This window comes from Bombyx mori, chromosome 4 (genome assembly GCF_030269925.1).
Source record: "Bombyx mori chromosome 4, ASM3026992v2".
NCBI classification, from domain to species: domain Eukaryota; kingdom Metazoa; phylum Arthropoda; class Insecta; order Lepidoptera; family Bombycidae; genus Bombyx; species Bombyx mori.
The window spans coordinates 8,526,347-8,540,246 of NC_085110.1; the positions used below are offsets into that span (position 1 = coordinate 8,526,347).

General features: G+C 34.9%; 2 protein-coding genes and 1 long non-coding RNA gene across 6 annotated transcripts; 2 read left to right on the plus strand and 1 right to left on the minus strand.

Annotated features, from left to right (window-relative positions):
• Positions 1–175: 175 nt before the first annotated feature.
• Positions 176–1,910, plus strand: LOC134198772 (uncharacterized). The gene is made up of 2 exons (XR_009972959.1): positions 176–1,430; positions 1,620–1,910. It is a non-coding gene; the product is annotated as an uncharacterized LOC134198772 (long non-coding RNA).
• Positions 1,911–1,958: 48 nt separating this feature from the next.
• On the minus strand, positions 1,959–4,037 carry LOC692918 (WD40 protein; the record flags this gene model as incomplete). The annotated part of the gene is given in 1 exon segment (NM_001046761.1): positions 1,959–4,037. A coding segment is annotated over 1 exon segment (948 nt). The 3' UTR covers positions 1,959–3,025.
• A 2,883-nt stretch (positions 4,038–6,920) lies between these two features.
• LOC101742797 (WD repeat-containing protein 55 homolog) lies at positions 6,921–13,790 on the plus strand. 4 transcript variants are annotated; one of them, XM_021349896.2, is made up of 7 exons: positions 6,921–7,704; positions 7,796–7,925; positions 8,380–8,487; positions 9,003–9,325; positions 9,839–9,956; positions 12,014–12,182; positions 13,244–13,790. In XM_021349896.2, the coding sequence occupies exons 2-7, from the start codon at positions 7,904–7,906 to the stop codon at positions 13,734–13,736; spliced, it is 1,233 nt and encodes a 410-aa protein (XP_021205571.1). In that variant the 5' UTR covers positions 6,921–7,704; positions 7,796–7,903; the 3' UTR covers positions 13,737–13,790. The 4 variants fall into 4 exon arrangements, with proteins under 4 accessions (XP_021205571.1, XP_004929299.1, XP_004929298.1 ...); XM_004929242.5 differs by lacking the exon at positions 7,796–7,925 and having other exon boundaries at positions 7,562–7,704; XM_004929241.5 differs by lacking the exon at positions 7,796–7,925 and having other exon boundaries at positions 7,606–7,762.
• The last annotated feature ends 110 nt before the right edge of the window (positions 13,791–13,900 follow it).

The following is a 13,900-nucleotide window of genomic DNA, read 5'->3' on the forward strand; positions in this document are numbered from 1 at the left end:
TAACTTTCCGCGCAGCAATAAATATTTCTTTAACCATATTAATCTTTTTCTTTTTTTTTGTTTCAATTGAGCCGATAGCGAGGGTTACGCCAAGACCAATTTTGTGTTGTCTAGACCATAGATTATACACTTAATGTCTAGACAATAGTGGGGCCATCCTCTTACACACACGACACGCCCAACTTCGTCGCGCTTAAACTAACAATTGATTCAGTAACTGAATTTAGAACAGTGTAATCGAAAGCTTCTAACTTGCTTATAAATTTGCTTCTGAATTCAGTCGATTTTTGGGGGTCGATTGCTTCCCGCTTCCGTAGGCTTAACCCGCGATTCCCTATAAATGACCCCTGGGTGGTGCTAAACGGGAGTCGAAAACATAATCGGTGGTAGGACTAGTCCGACTGGCTGGCGACCGCCCTCCATAGTTGAGTGAGTTCGCCGCCAAATAGCCTAGCTGTGTTCCGGCGTGTGGGTTGGAGAGCCAGTTTTATTCCTTTTCTTTCCTCTTCCTTGTTGGGGGTGAATCTTGATGATACCTGGAACATGCGGAGCAGACGTGCGTGCGAGCTTGCGGGACGTGATTGTTTGACGGGGATCTGTGGAAGTGCACAAACGTGGGAAAATGCAACAAAGCTGCTGGACCTAACTTCTCGGGATCCTCCAAAAAGTCCACTGAAAAAATCTCTGTAAATGACCACCATTTTACTGAGATTATATTTCACCCCAAATAATCTCATCTCATTTCATATCATCTCATCCCATTTCATTTAATTTCATCCCAGTTGATTAATGACTCAAATTAATTATCTTCTGTTTATTTCATTTTACTCCACACTACCAATCATTTTTCATAAAAATAAGAATATAAATTGAAATAAGAATTGTCCTAAAGGACTTAGTTACCAGGTCGTAAAATCCCTTAAAAAAAAACAAGATTTCGATAAGATTTACATTTTACATGCAATAAATGCAATAATTCAATTTAACTTTGGTTCGGAGATGATCAATTATGATTATTTTTCTTTTAATCGATATAATTGTTTTTTGTACCCTTTAAATTCGTCTTCTGCCGTATTTGCATAACAACAAATCTTGAAATTAACGCAAAAAAAATTAAGTCGATTTATTGAGATTTTAAGTTTACTCACTAAATTGCACTGTTCGTCTCTGGAAATTATTTTAGGAAGATATCGTCTTATTTATATGTCCTGTATATCATTCGGGACGAGATTTGACGACATTTGAAAAAAATATCTAAAGGTTAAAATGTTGCCGCCGGATTATCCACGAACTCGCCCGAAATCTAAATTGGTTTGTTTAAAAAAATGTAAAGCACAGTGAAATGCTGAATGCACCACCAATTTACCACATGAATAGTTGAATCTGCTACAGAAGAAGGAAGGTTTATATAATTAGGTACATTCAAAAAGGTAACAGCAAAACAATGTAGTAACAAGTATGGAGAGTAGGAATAGTCCTGCCTACAGGATTCACTTGGAAGTACAAAATTCAGTTAATATTGGTGATATAGTAAAATGCATTTGCCTTTCATTATTGAAAGTTAACTTTGAATAAGACTTAAATTAAATTAATTAATTAAATTCTTGGGTTCTAAATAGGAGGAGATTTGAACCACTTCGATCATAGTCAAACACTTGAACTATGTGGGTTTTTTTGGCAAAAATTAAATATGGAGCTAAAAGAGGTGAAGCTGCAATGGAGGATATGCAAAATATGCTCTGAAATCATGGACATTATATTTTGAAATAGGTTGGTGAAGGTTTATAATGCAATGGAGAACGCTTTCAATATATATAGATTGTTTTATTGATGGTTTATGCAAAAAACTTAGTGTACCTTAAATAATAAGATAATGAAGAAATATGAATTAAAAGAAAACTATAAACTAATTATTTTATTTTACTCATCATAGCCACAGAATAGACATAATAATAATTATTTCCTATCCATTAGTTTCTGTTGCACAATTATGTATTATATTTTAAAAACACGGAATAATAAAGTCACAAAATTGTTTATCAATTGACTTAGCCACTATAGTAATAAACTACTTATCTGAGGGTTTTCTAATAGAAAAATGAGATGATGTCTTTTATTGACTATTTTAAATAATAGATATTATCTTCTGAAGTAGGTTTATATATTAGATGAACTCAGTGCCTCCTGATAGAGATCTTTTCTAACAATTTCCTTTGTTTTCACCTTTCGCAACTCCTTCAGTTATGATTCTTCTTGATCTCCCTTTTCCTTCTTCCAACATTAGAATAAGTGTGTTGGGATCTTGCTCTTTTTTTTTTATTGGACCAATTGCTTCTCCAGTTTGTTGGTCTGCCCTAAGGTTTAGTATAACTCTTGCCTTGGCTCTTATTGATGTTTCATTTTCTGAACTGATTTTCATCAAAGGCGTAGTGGTAAATGGTTATCAATACTCATGAATTTCAACAAACCCATGAGCATAGCCACAAGCCGCCACATACCAAATTCAATATAATGTAACACAGGCCAAAAGACTGAATGAGTATGGTTCTACTTTATGGACATACCAAAGACCAGTTTCACAGTAAATTTTCTTCAGTATCTAGATTTTATCTTCATTCCCTATATTATTATGCTTCATAGATTTACTACATATTTTATCTATATCCATGGACAACCCTATTTTAATTGTGTACCAAACACAACCTGTGTCCTGTTTTAATACATATTGTCTTTTTATACTTTTAGATATTATAGTTTATTGGGTTCAATACAAAAAGGTCATAGTGTCTAAGTGACTTTTATTGTATGCATCCACATAAACAACTATTTACTAATCTAAGAGTAAGAGCATAATATTAAACCTCATTTTTAATAAAACAAATAGTATTTTTTTGTTTATGACACTTACTACATAACTTAGGTTTATAAATGGTCAAAAAAGTAATACATTACAATATACATTAAAATTGATTAGGTACTTGGAGGAATTATTCAAAGTATTGGTCTACTTTTTCTATATAAAGAATTAAACATCATCAATTGTGGGTAACCAGAATGCCATATTTGTACATGCTGATGCCAGCATCATGAACTTAGGATTGAACTGTACGCATTGTATAGGTGCTGGATGATCACCATTCAAGACACATACTTTGTAACCAGTATCAGCATTCCAGACATGAACACGACCATCTGTTGAACCACTGAAGATGTACTGGGAATCAGGACTAAAAGATGCTTCTATAGGTATCCCTTTGTTGTTTAAGTGTCCAGTGAAGGTTTGAAGTGGAGTTCCATGATATGCATCCACCAAACGAATTATTGACCCATTGGTACTTATTAACATAGTTTTGCCATCACGGGAAAATTTCAAACCTGTCCAATCACATTCCTTTTCTTGGTTTAATTTAAATGTGACAAAGGGGCCCTTGTCAAAAGACCTCAAATCATAAAGCTTGATGCTCTCGGAATTAACGCCAGCTGCAAATATGAGACCTTCAGGGTCATAAGCTGCAACAGGTCTTCCAGATAAATGCATTAGTCCCTGACAATTAGGCGACCGAAGATCCCACAGTCGTAATGTTTTGTCTAATGATCCAGATAAAAATGTGTCTTCAACCGGGGATAAACACATTGTCACAACTTTTTTTGTATGCCCTGGGAAATATCTAATGTACTTGTTATCGTGAAGGGATAAATACCGTATTGTGTCGTCTACTTTGGTGGAACTGTGAATTGCAGTGTTTTTGGCATGTGTAAAATGTATCAAATCGACCCCGTATTTTTTACTGTTGACCGTAATCATTTGTGTTCCTTTTTCACAATCGTATATAACGATTTGATCATCTTCGCTACATGAAATCAATGTCTCCCCATTAGGAGAAAAATCTATACTGTTAATTTTGTCTGTATTTTCACGGAATACTTTGGCAACTTTAAAGCTTCGGACAACTTGATCAACGAGTTTCATCATTTTTATGCATATAACCGATGTTTTTGTTCTTTAATTTTCACACTTAATAAATTACAAAGACAGCCTCGTACAATAATTGAAGTGTAGCTTTATAGTAATATTAGGCGGTATGCACATATGTACCTACATAATATAAGTATAATTTTATTTAGCTCTATGGTATAATCTATGACGCATAATGACACGCACCAGAGACACTTTTCTAGCCAGAAACCAAAGTCTGCAAAGAACTCGATTGATACCTCACAATAAAAATGATGAAATTACTTTTTGGCTGAAACGCCAAGAGTGAAATTGTGTAGATTATATTATTTGCAAATTTAATGCCTCTTTGGGTGAGCTACGGATTTGGTTGCAGTGGACCACGGTAAACTCTTCCTCTACCTCTCTTGGGTTCTGTTTTGAACGCGTATCGGACGTTCGGGCCAGTGTGCAAGGGACTCGCTTAGTAGGTGCCCACCCCATCTAGCAGTCCCATAACCCTCGCAACTCCTTGGCGCGGGGATTTCGTGTGGGAGTACGCCCACTAGCCCAAAAAAATAATCATAATTCATAATCAAGAATAGAGGAATCCTGATTTTCAGATACTTTTAACGGTTGGGGAAAAAAAATTTGTTCGTGTTCAATTTAATGTTCCACAGCACGTTCAAGAACAAGTGAGAACATAATTCTAAATGGAAATTTATGAATCTTTGAGTATTTTCGACCGCGCATGAAACGTTCGGTAGACATTTCAATGTATATCACAATGTTGTATAGCGATCACTTACATACGAAAACCTGTATCCTTTTTATTTGTCAGAAGATTGTTCATGAAATTCATCCGCAAAACAACACAACCCCTCTTATTCTCTTTTTCACGGGTTGTCACTAAATTCCTGACAGATTTTGTATAATTCCTATCCAAATTTAATTTTTAATCTTCCATCGAAAACATAATATGCTTCTGCAACGGACATTGACTATTTTTAATGAAAAATAATGTTTTTTACCGTTACATAATTTTAATATAATATATTTGACCTTTGCTTGTACTGAAATAACGTCATCATTAACTTTATTCAAACAGAGAATTAGTCGATTGTGGAATGCACTGCCAGCTGCAGTTGGAAGTGCTCCAAATATTAAACGCTTCAAAATCCCAATACTACTGCTAGTATCTCGTTAAAAAATTAGGCGCGGTAACTTAATTCCCGACATAAAAATCTTTGGCTAGCCCATACTGTGAGCTTCGAAGGCTACGGAATTAGGCGTCACTCTCGACAGGGAGATGGCATTCGGACCCCACATTAAGTCAGTACGCGACCGAACCGCGTTCCTACCCGGTCGTTTTTTTTTTTTTTTTATGTTTGAAAGATTGCTGGTGGCCCGGAGGCCTTTCCAGCTTCGCCAGGACAGGTGGGCGAGCAAAGACTCAGCCAGGTACTCGGTCGTCTCGACCCCATGATCTGCAAGCGAAGTGAATTGTCCCTTCATAACAAGGTGACACTCTACTACTACTAGCTTCCATACATTCTGTCATGATCTATGCAAGTCTAGTGTTCGCTCACGCGGCCCGTACACACATTAGCTCTCTATAGGTCATCCAATCCCGTTTCTGCAGGATAGCCTACGGAGCACCGTGATATGAGGAATGCAATTTTCACGCCGACCTAAATCTAGTACCTATCGATACGTAAGTATCTTAAAGATGCATCAGAACGCTATTTTGATAAAGCGGCGTGACACGAAAACCCTATTATCGTGGCCGCCGCTAGTTACTTAACAGACCGCGACGCACGGGGCAACGCAAAGCCGCCGTCGCCCGAAACACGTCTTGTTGGATTCCCCGGATTCACTTTTGTTGCTTTTCGGACCCACAAGCACCGGGCACTCTCACGAGCGAACGAACCGGCAGATACGCCGGATCTTCTCAGTGGGTCGCAATTCCATTCCGGTAGCAGATTCAGCAAAACACTGCTCTTGCTAAGGCTAATGCTAGCAAATTATCTCAAGTTGAGCTTGTGAGCTCAACTACCCATCCGGACGTAGCTGAAATAGCCTCTTAGTCTACCAGCGAATAGACAGAGAAATAAAATGCTTTATAAGAATGATGAAGGAACATTACTTGTCTGCTTTACTGCTTAGTGTTATTTGTTTGTATATGCTTTATCATTTCCATGTTGTTGATTCAATATGTGTACTAGTTTGTAAGTATATTGGTATATAAATCTTTAAATATTTTTCAATTTACTTTATGTATGTATTTTCTATAGTAATGTATTTGTTAATAGAACACCGTAACATACCTGTTCTATATTTATCTGTTCAAAATTTCTGTAAATAAATCTGTTGTCTGGAAGAAATCGTTTTTAGCGATAAAACCGCTTATTATGCAAATACATCCACTTGTTGACTGCTTTTTTTAAAAGTTAATTGTGTGCAAATTGCAATGAAATATATGATCTCTCTTTTTCACTCTGATAAGCTCAAAACGTTTTTCTAATTTCAACTTTGAAAAACAATAACTTTTTCAATTAATTAGTAAAAATAGCTTCAGATCCCTGGATGCAAGCAGCGTAGAACTGATCGCTGTGACGAGGTTTGGAAAAGGCCTATTCCTATTAGTGGACATCTGTGGGCTGAAAGATAGACGGAAACAACTACAGTAAATATTTGAAAATATTTAAATTAGTTTCTTAAATCAATCTATATTTAATAAATAAAATGAAAAATAAAAAAAATATATATATATTTATGAATGCCAACCATCTACATCTACAACTACATCTGTTTTTTTTAACGCTGGAATCCATTTACGATTTACTAGATCTGCCTAAGAAAATCTAACTTGTATCATTCTTTCAAAACAACAAATTAGCGTTTTTAAACCGCAGGGTGCTCTAGTTTAATGGATCTAATTCTGCGTGGTCTCGTTATATTAAGTGTATTATCTATGGTCTGACTTTTTGGCGGGAACGCGAGAAGTGACGTTGTGTGTTTTGTTTTATTTTGTCTATTTAGTGTTTCTTCAGGTTTAAATGTGTAATAACGGTGGTTTATTAACTGTTCAATATCTGTGTGAAAGTGCACAAATGTGGAAAAATGAAACAAAGCCGCTGGACGTAACTTCTCGAGATCCTCCAAAAAGTCAACTGAAAAAGTCTCAGTAAATGACGACCACTTTACTGAAATTATATTCCATCCCAAATCATCTCATCTCATTTAATTTCGTTTTCATTTCATTGCATTTTATGCCATGTTTCATATTAATCAACTTCATTTCATAATATCATTTTACGTATAAAAAATATATATAAAAGATTAGGCTGTATCGTATGATACCTTTGCCTTTCCAATTGCAAAAATAAAACTACTACTACCTATGGTCTCGATTAGTGTGACCATATGTGGCAAGATCCTGCCATTTTGGCAGGATTGGACTCATTTTAGCTTTTGGCAGTTTTTTGGCAGTATTGGGATAAAGAAAATAAACAAACGAAACAAACGATTAATATTAAGCACCAATTTTTTTATAACTACTTGTAAAATGTTACGTGCTCCGTGCGTGAAATTTAATTTAAGATAGGCTTTATGATCTTGTAACCATTGGCCATAAATAAATAAATAAAGGTTATTATGTGACAGCTGTCCCGATTAAAACAATAGTCTTTACCATAGATTATACACATAATATATTGAATTATGCTATCTTTACCAACTCTTTCTTCAATTTATCATTTCAAAGAAATGTAAGTACTGAAAAAATTATAAGAAAAAATTAATTATTCAAACTACATATAAGTACTAGTAAGTACTCATTATAATATGTTCTTGTTTCAGCTTAAATCAATGATTATAACACACTATTATTTACCACAAAATTTTTATAGGTATTTTTGATAATAAAGAACATTAATTGTTTAAAGTTTGCTACTTCTACATACGTTAATGTTTGCCTCGTCTTTTTCACGTACGTTTCGTATAGCTTTTAAATAGCGTAGTCTTTTAAGTCGTTCGGGAATTGACTTGTTTTCGGAACGTTCAGATCCCCATTTGCTCAGTTCTATTGAATAGCAGCTATTAACGAACTTTAGTATCAGCCTCATATATTTCTAAGCAAAAGAAAACAAACGTAATACTTGAATTAAAATAATAAAATCTTGAGGTGTTGACCAGACTGGGTGGCCGTTTGCGCATCGTACACTTAATTCCTCTAAACAACACTAGGTAGATGTGGTGTGTCACTGATGGTGATTCTGAAGTCATAAAATAATTATTCAGAAATAACCCTAAGTAATAAGGAATCACTATTAGCAGGTGTGCATGAATCAAATTACTTAGCTTGCTACCAAATCTGTATGCTGCTGGATGGATATAGAATTCAGTTTACAATATAAATTTCATAACAATGCAAAACGTTTCAGATAATAATCCAAAAATGACCTACGACTTCAAGGAATTTGAAAAAAATTCTTCTGATGATGAAAGTATCTCTAGTGATGGCACAGAAGAGGATTTTAACATGTCTGATGGTATAACTAAGTATTAGTAACTATAGATATTAAATCCGCATCTCTCTAATGATCTAATTTGATCAAATCAAAGTATAAAAGACGACTGTTCTGAAAAGTAAGGCACAACAAATAGTGAGACACAAGCATGCGGCTTTTGAAGAGCTGCTGTATTAGGTTAAGTTAGGTCGTTTCTATGTCTACCAGAACCATGAGGGTTTATGTTTAATGCTAAAGATTAATTAATATTGCTTACCAGTAAGTTTCATACTTCCTGTAAGTAAATAAATATTGTTTTTCATTAACAAAGAGCAGTACTGCATGATATACATATTTGCACATATATATACGTATATAATTACAGTTTTCTTAAATCCCTGTTTGTGTAAAATGAAACAGAGAATCTTGGACCGAGTTTGTTTTTGCTCAGTCTATATATTGTAGTTTTTAACTTTTATGCAAACTTATATTAAAAATGTGCCCTCGTATTACCCCTTCTAGTTTTACTGTTTTTAATTTTTTATTGTGTATTTAAGATGGGGATGATGACAGCCCTATTGAAGAATCTGTAGTTGAAGACGACATTGAGGAAGAAGATGAAGTGGTAAAAGCAATTAAAGCTGAAAAAAAAAGAGAAAGAGATCACCCTCCATCTATTACATGTGATGAATTCATTGTTGATATATCATTGAGTCCCGCTAAGAATATAATTGCTGTAGCTGATATTGTTGGTGATATTCATCTATATGAATTCAATACAGAAGAAACAAAACTTGTCAACACACTAGAGGTACATCTGAAAGCTTGTAGAGATATTGAATTCAACAGTGATGGGAATATAATTTTCTCTACAGCCAAGGTTAGTCATTCATGTAAATATTTTTGTTTAAATATTGGACATAGTTTTATAGTTTAATTTACACATAGTGATGCTCCACATTCTCAACTTCATATCTCCACTTAAGCAATCAAAATTTTTATAGATACTGTACCTTTTACAGAAAATTGTATGTTGATGATATGGAAAAGAGTTGATGTACAATCGTTGTAATGTGTATGCGCTCCGGTGATCACTTAATAACAAGTGGGCAGTGAACGCCTTCATTCATCTCTGCAATAAATTTCAAATGTTTATGAAGTACTTTTGCGCCACATTTCGTGCATTGATGGTAATAAAATATACTATGTCAGAAACCCTTTACTAAATGTACAAAGTTTCAATTCAATTATTTAAACTCTGGAAACCTGCTAGGAACAGATATTTGTTGCTCGCAAAACAGTCCAAATTACATTTGAAGAGTTAATTTTAGTGATGGATTAAAGAATTATGTAAAGTCTAATTACTGCAAATAATGATTTTATTTGATTTTAGGACAAATCTATAATGGCTACAGATGTTGAAACGGGAAAGCTAAAACGGTGTTATGAGAATGCACACCAGGATCCAGTTTATCGTTTACTTTGTTTAGAAAATAACAAAATTGTAACAGGTAAAAATCATGCAACAGAATAAAACAAAACATATCACTCATTATATTTCTGTTCAAATGTCGAATTCAAAAGGTTTTTTAAATTTTTTATTGCTTGATTGGGTGGACTAGCTCACAGCCCACCTGATGTTAAGTGGTTACCAGAGCCCATAGACATCTACAACATAAATGCCGCCACCTACCTTGAGATATAAGTTCTTAGGTCTCAGTATAGTTATAATGGCTGCCCCACCCTTCAAACTAAAACGCATTACTGCTTCACGGCAGAAATAGACAGGGTGGTGGTACCTACCCGTGCGGACTCACAAGAGGTCCTACTACTACTAATTACGCAAATTATAATTTTGCGGGTTTCATTTTTACTACACCATGGAAGTCAATCGTGAACATTTGTTGAGTATGTATTTCATTAGAAAAATTGGCACTTTCCAGTGGAATTCGAACACCGGTGCATTACTAGATACAAATGCACTGGACGTCTTATCCTTTAGGCCACGACAAAGTCAGACTTAAAAAAGTTACAGATTATCATTCAAGAGGGTACCTGTTTTTATTAAAAAACAGAAAATACTAGACTAGGATCTAGGAAGTAACATTGAACACTTAATATGAATTCCTTTTATTGCATAAAAATGGCATTGGACCACATAAAATATGAATTTGTTTCCTTGACTTATTTTGGTAGTCACCTGAAGCTCAGAATTATGTTAATTCATATGCAAAAAGTAATTTTAGTTAATTTCATCATCAAATTTAGATCGATTCAATGAAAAAGAGCTGTAAGAAGCCAAAAAGCTTAGGTTATTAATCGATATGTTTCATAAAATGAAATAATTAAAGTTTGGTATTGTGTATGCTCTCTTGCTAAAATAATGATGCAATGTTGTTCATTCAGTGGGAATTGTAGGTAGACAAACTGATAACCGCTACCATCCGCCGCCCCTCTATAAAGGAGGTCAAAACTATTAGCAACCTTTTCTGATAGAATGAGTGAGTTATAGTAACAAGATTTTTACGTCTGTAGCACCTCATATGATGCCACCCACTTCGATAAAGCGGCATGACACGAGAACCCTCTCATCGTGGCCGCCGGTAACTACATTCCCGATCCTGCGGACAGAATGGAAAGCAGTCGACGTCGCCCCAAACACGTCATTTCGGATCCTCCCGATCCACTAACGGTGCTTTTAGGTACCTCAAGCACCGGTTATCGTTCTCGTCGAATCCGTCGCTTGCGACGAAGGGCTCGACGAGTAAATTAACCCTCAGCCCACTGAGTTTCTCCCGGATTTTCACAGTGGGTCGCATTTCCGATCCGGTGGTAGATTCTGCGAAGCACGGCTCTTGCTAGGGTTCGTGTTAGCAACGTCGTCAGGTTCGAGCCCCGTGAGCTCACCTACTAGTTATGGTTACGCTGATATAGCCTCTCAAGGCTCTCGGCTCAGGTAGGAAAAAAAGAAGATGCCAGGTACATTATATTATAATACATGAAGTCGTCGTGGCCTAAAGGATAAGACGTCCGGTGCATTCGTATCTAGCGATGCACCGGTGTTCCAATCCCGCAGGCGGGTACCAATTTTTCTAATGAAATACGTACTCAACAAATGTTCACGATTGACTTTCACGGTGAAGGAATAACATCGTGCAATAAAAACCAAACCCGCAAAATTATAATTTGCGTAATCACTGGTGGTAGGACCTCTTGTGAGTCCACACGGGTAGGTACCACCATCCCGCCTATTTCCGCCGTGAAGCAGTAATGCGTTTCGGTTCGAAGGGTGGTGTAGCCGTTGTAAGTATACTGAGACCTTAGAACTTATATCTCGAGGTGGGTAGCGCATTTACGTTGTAGATGTCTATGGGCTCCAGAAACCACTTAACACCAGGTGGGCTGTGAGCTCGTCCATCCATCTAAGCAATAAAAAATAAATACATAAAACCTTTTTTATATCGTTATTCTCACGGATAGAGAAAAAAACAAAAGTGCGCTTATGTTATAAAGCGTTTCACTTTATAATCGCCTTATCCATTGTTTTTTTTTTTGTTATTCATTACAGGAGATGATTGTGGTACAGTAAAATTATGGGATGTACGTAAACCGGATCCTGTATTTTCAATAAAAATTGGCGAAGAGTATATTTCTGATATGATAACAAATGACGCACAAAAATATTTAGTATGCTCGGATGGAAGTGGTATTTTAACATCTATTGATCTCAAAGCTAGGTAAGTCGATTCAATTACACTCAATTTTAAAAGATAAAAAGTATTAAACACTATAACTTTCGAATAACTTTCACGGTGAAGGAAGATCGCGTAAGTCAGATTTCATAAAAATTGCAAAAATCTAACGTGTGTTTACAATTTAAATTAAGCTCATAAATATCTAATGATTCTAATTATATTAACTATAGGGTTGCGAATTCAAAATAAAGTAAAATACTAAATAAATCCCTTTTACAAAGTATTTGTTGAATAATGTATTTAATTTGTATTTTGTATGTTTTTTAAACATTAGGTATTTATACTAATATTAAAAAGCTGAAGAGTTTGTTTGTTTGAACGCGCTAATCTCAGGAACTACTGGACCGATTTGTAATTATTTCAGTGTTAAATAGCCCATGTATTGAGGAAGGCTGTATATAGGCTATATAACATCAAGCTTAGACCAATACAAACGGAACACCAATAATGTTTCAAAATCGGGTTTTTTCCTTTTTGAGAGCTTGCGCTGCGTGCGTTGCGGAAACGGCTAAAGTTTTGCTAAAATAATGTATGACAATATTGTTCCCCTTTAGAAGATCTAAAAAAAAAACCGCGACAGCGTAGGTATGTCTATAATAGTCTATATGTTATGGTTGGCTCACTATAGGTTTTTATGCTAACCAAATTTGTTCTAAAATAAAGCATTATTTGTGAAGGTGTTTTTATGAAGATGATATTAATCCCTATCCAAATAAATACTTTATTCATTACAACTATTTAATTTTAAAGATATTTAATAATGAGTATCTTGCAATGAGTATTTTAATGAATATTAGAAGATATCGCAGTTTTAAAATAACATCGCAGAAAAATAATGATCAAGTGCGCGGCGGCACAGATTAAGAACAATAACAAGAAACACCCAAATCTCTTCAAGATAGGCTTTGAAAATTATAGATTTTGAAAAAAATTGTTCTTAAACATATAATAAAAAATTGTTCTTAAAACTTCTTGAGATAAGCTTAATAACAATAATAGAAAAAACTTTTTGACGTATTAATGGAAAATAAATGAAATTTCAGCAAAATTTATACAACATCAGAAGAATATGACTGCGAACTTACTTGCATGGGATTGTTTCGTTCAGACACAAAGTTGCTAGTTGGATCATCTACAGGAAAATTTTATTTATTCAACTGGAAGGAGTTTGGCCTTCACAGTGATGAATATCTCGGTCAAAAACATGCGATCAGTTGTATGGTACCTGTTACGCAGAACATAGTTGTCACTTCCGGAGAGGACGGCGTTCTAAGGGCAGCGCATATGTTTCCACAACGACAACTCGGTATCGTTGGTCAGCATCGCCTACCTGTCGAACATCTTGATATAAGCCATGATGGGCGCTACATTGCTTCTTGTTCACATGACAATGATGTTAAGTTTTGGAATATATCCTATTTTGAATCAATTGACAATATTATTGATGAAAAGCATAACAAAAAACGGGATATGGTCAATAATTTGCCTTCAAGTAGTTTTAAAAATGCGTCAGATTTTTTTTCGGGTTTAGCATAATGTGTTCGACTTTACTAGCACGCAGTTAAGGAGAAATAAATCCATTTTCTAAAAGGCAGTCTTTTTTTATAAATTTAAATATAAAAAGTAAAAGAGATTACATTTTAAAGGACAACAAACATTAATGAACAATTTGTAATTATTTTCGTAAATCATTCAAATCT

Coding starts and splice junctions, on each gene's coding strand:
- LOC101742797 (XM_021349896.2), top strand. CDS start 7,904: ATGTTTGCCTCGTCTTTTTCAC. Junction 8,488..9,002: donor GGATTTTAACATGTCTGATG/GTATAACTAAGT, acceptor TGTGTATTTAAG/ATGGGGATGATGACAGCCCT. Junction 9,957..12,013: donor AAATAACAAAATTGTAACAG/GTAAAAATCATG, acceptor TATTCATTACAG/GAGATGATTGTGGTACAGTA.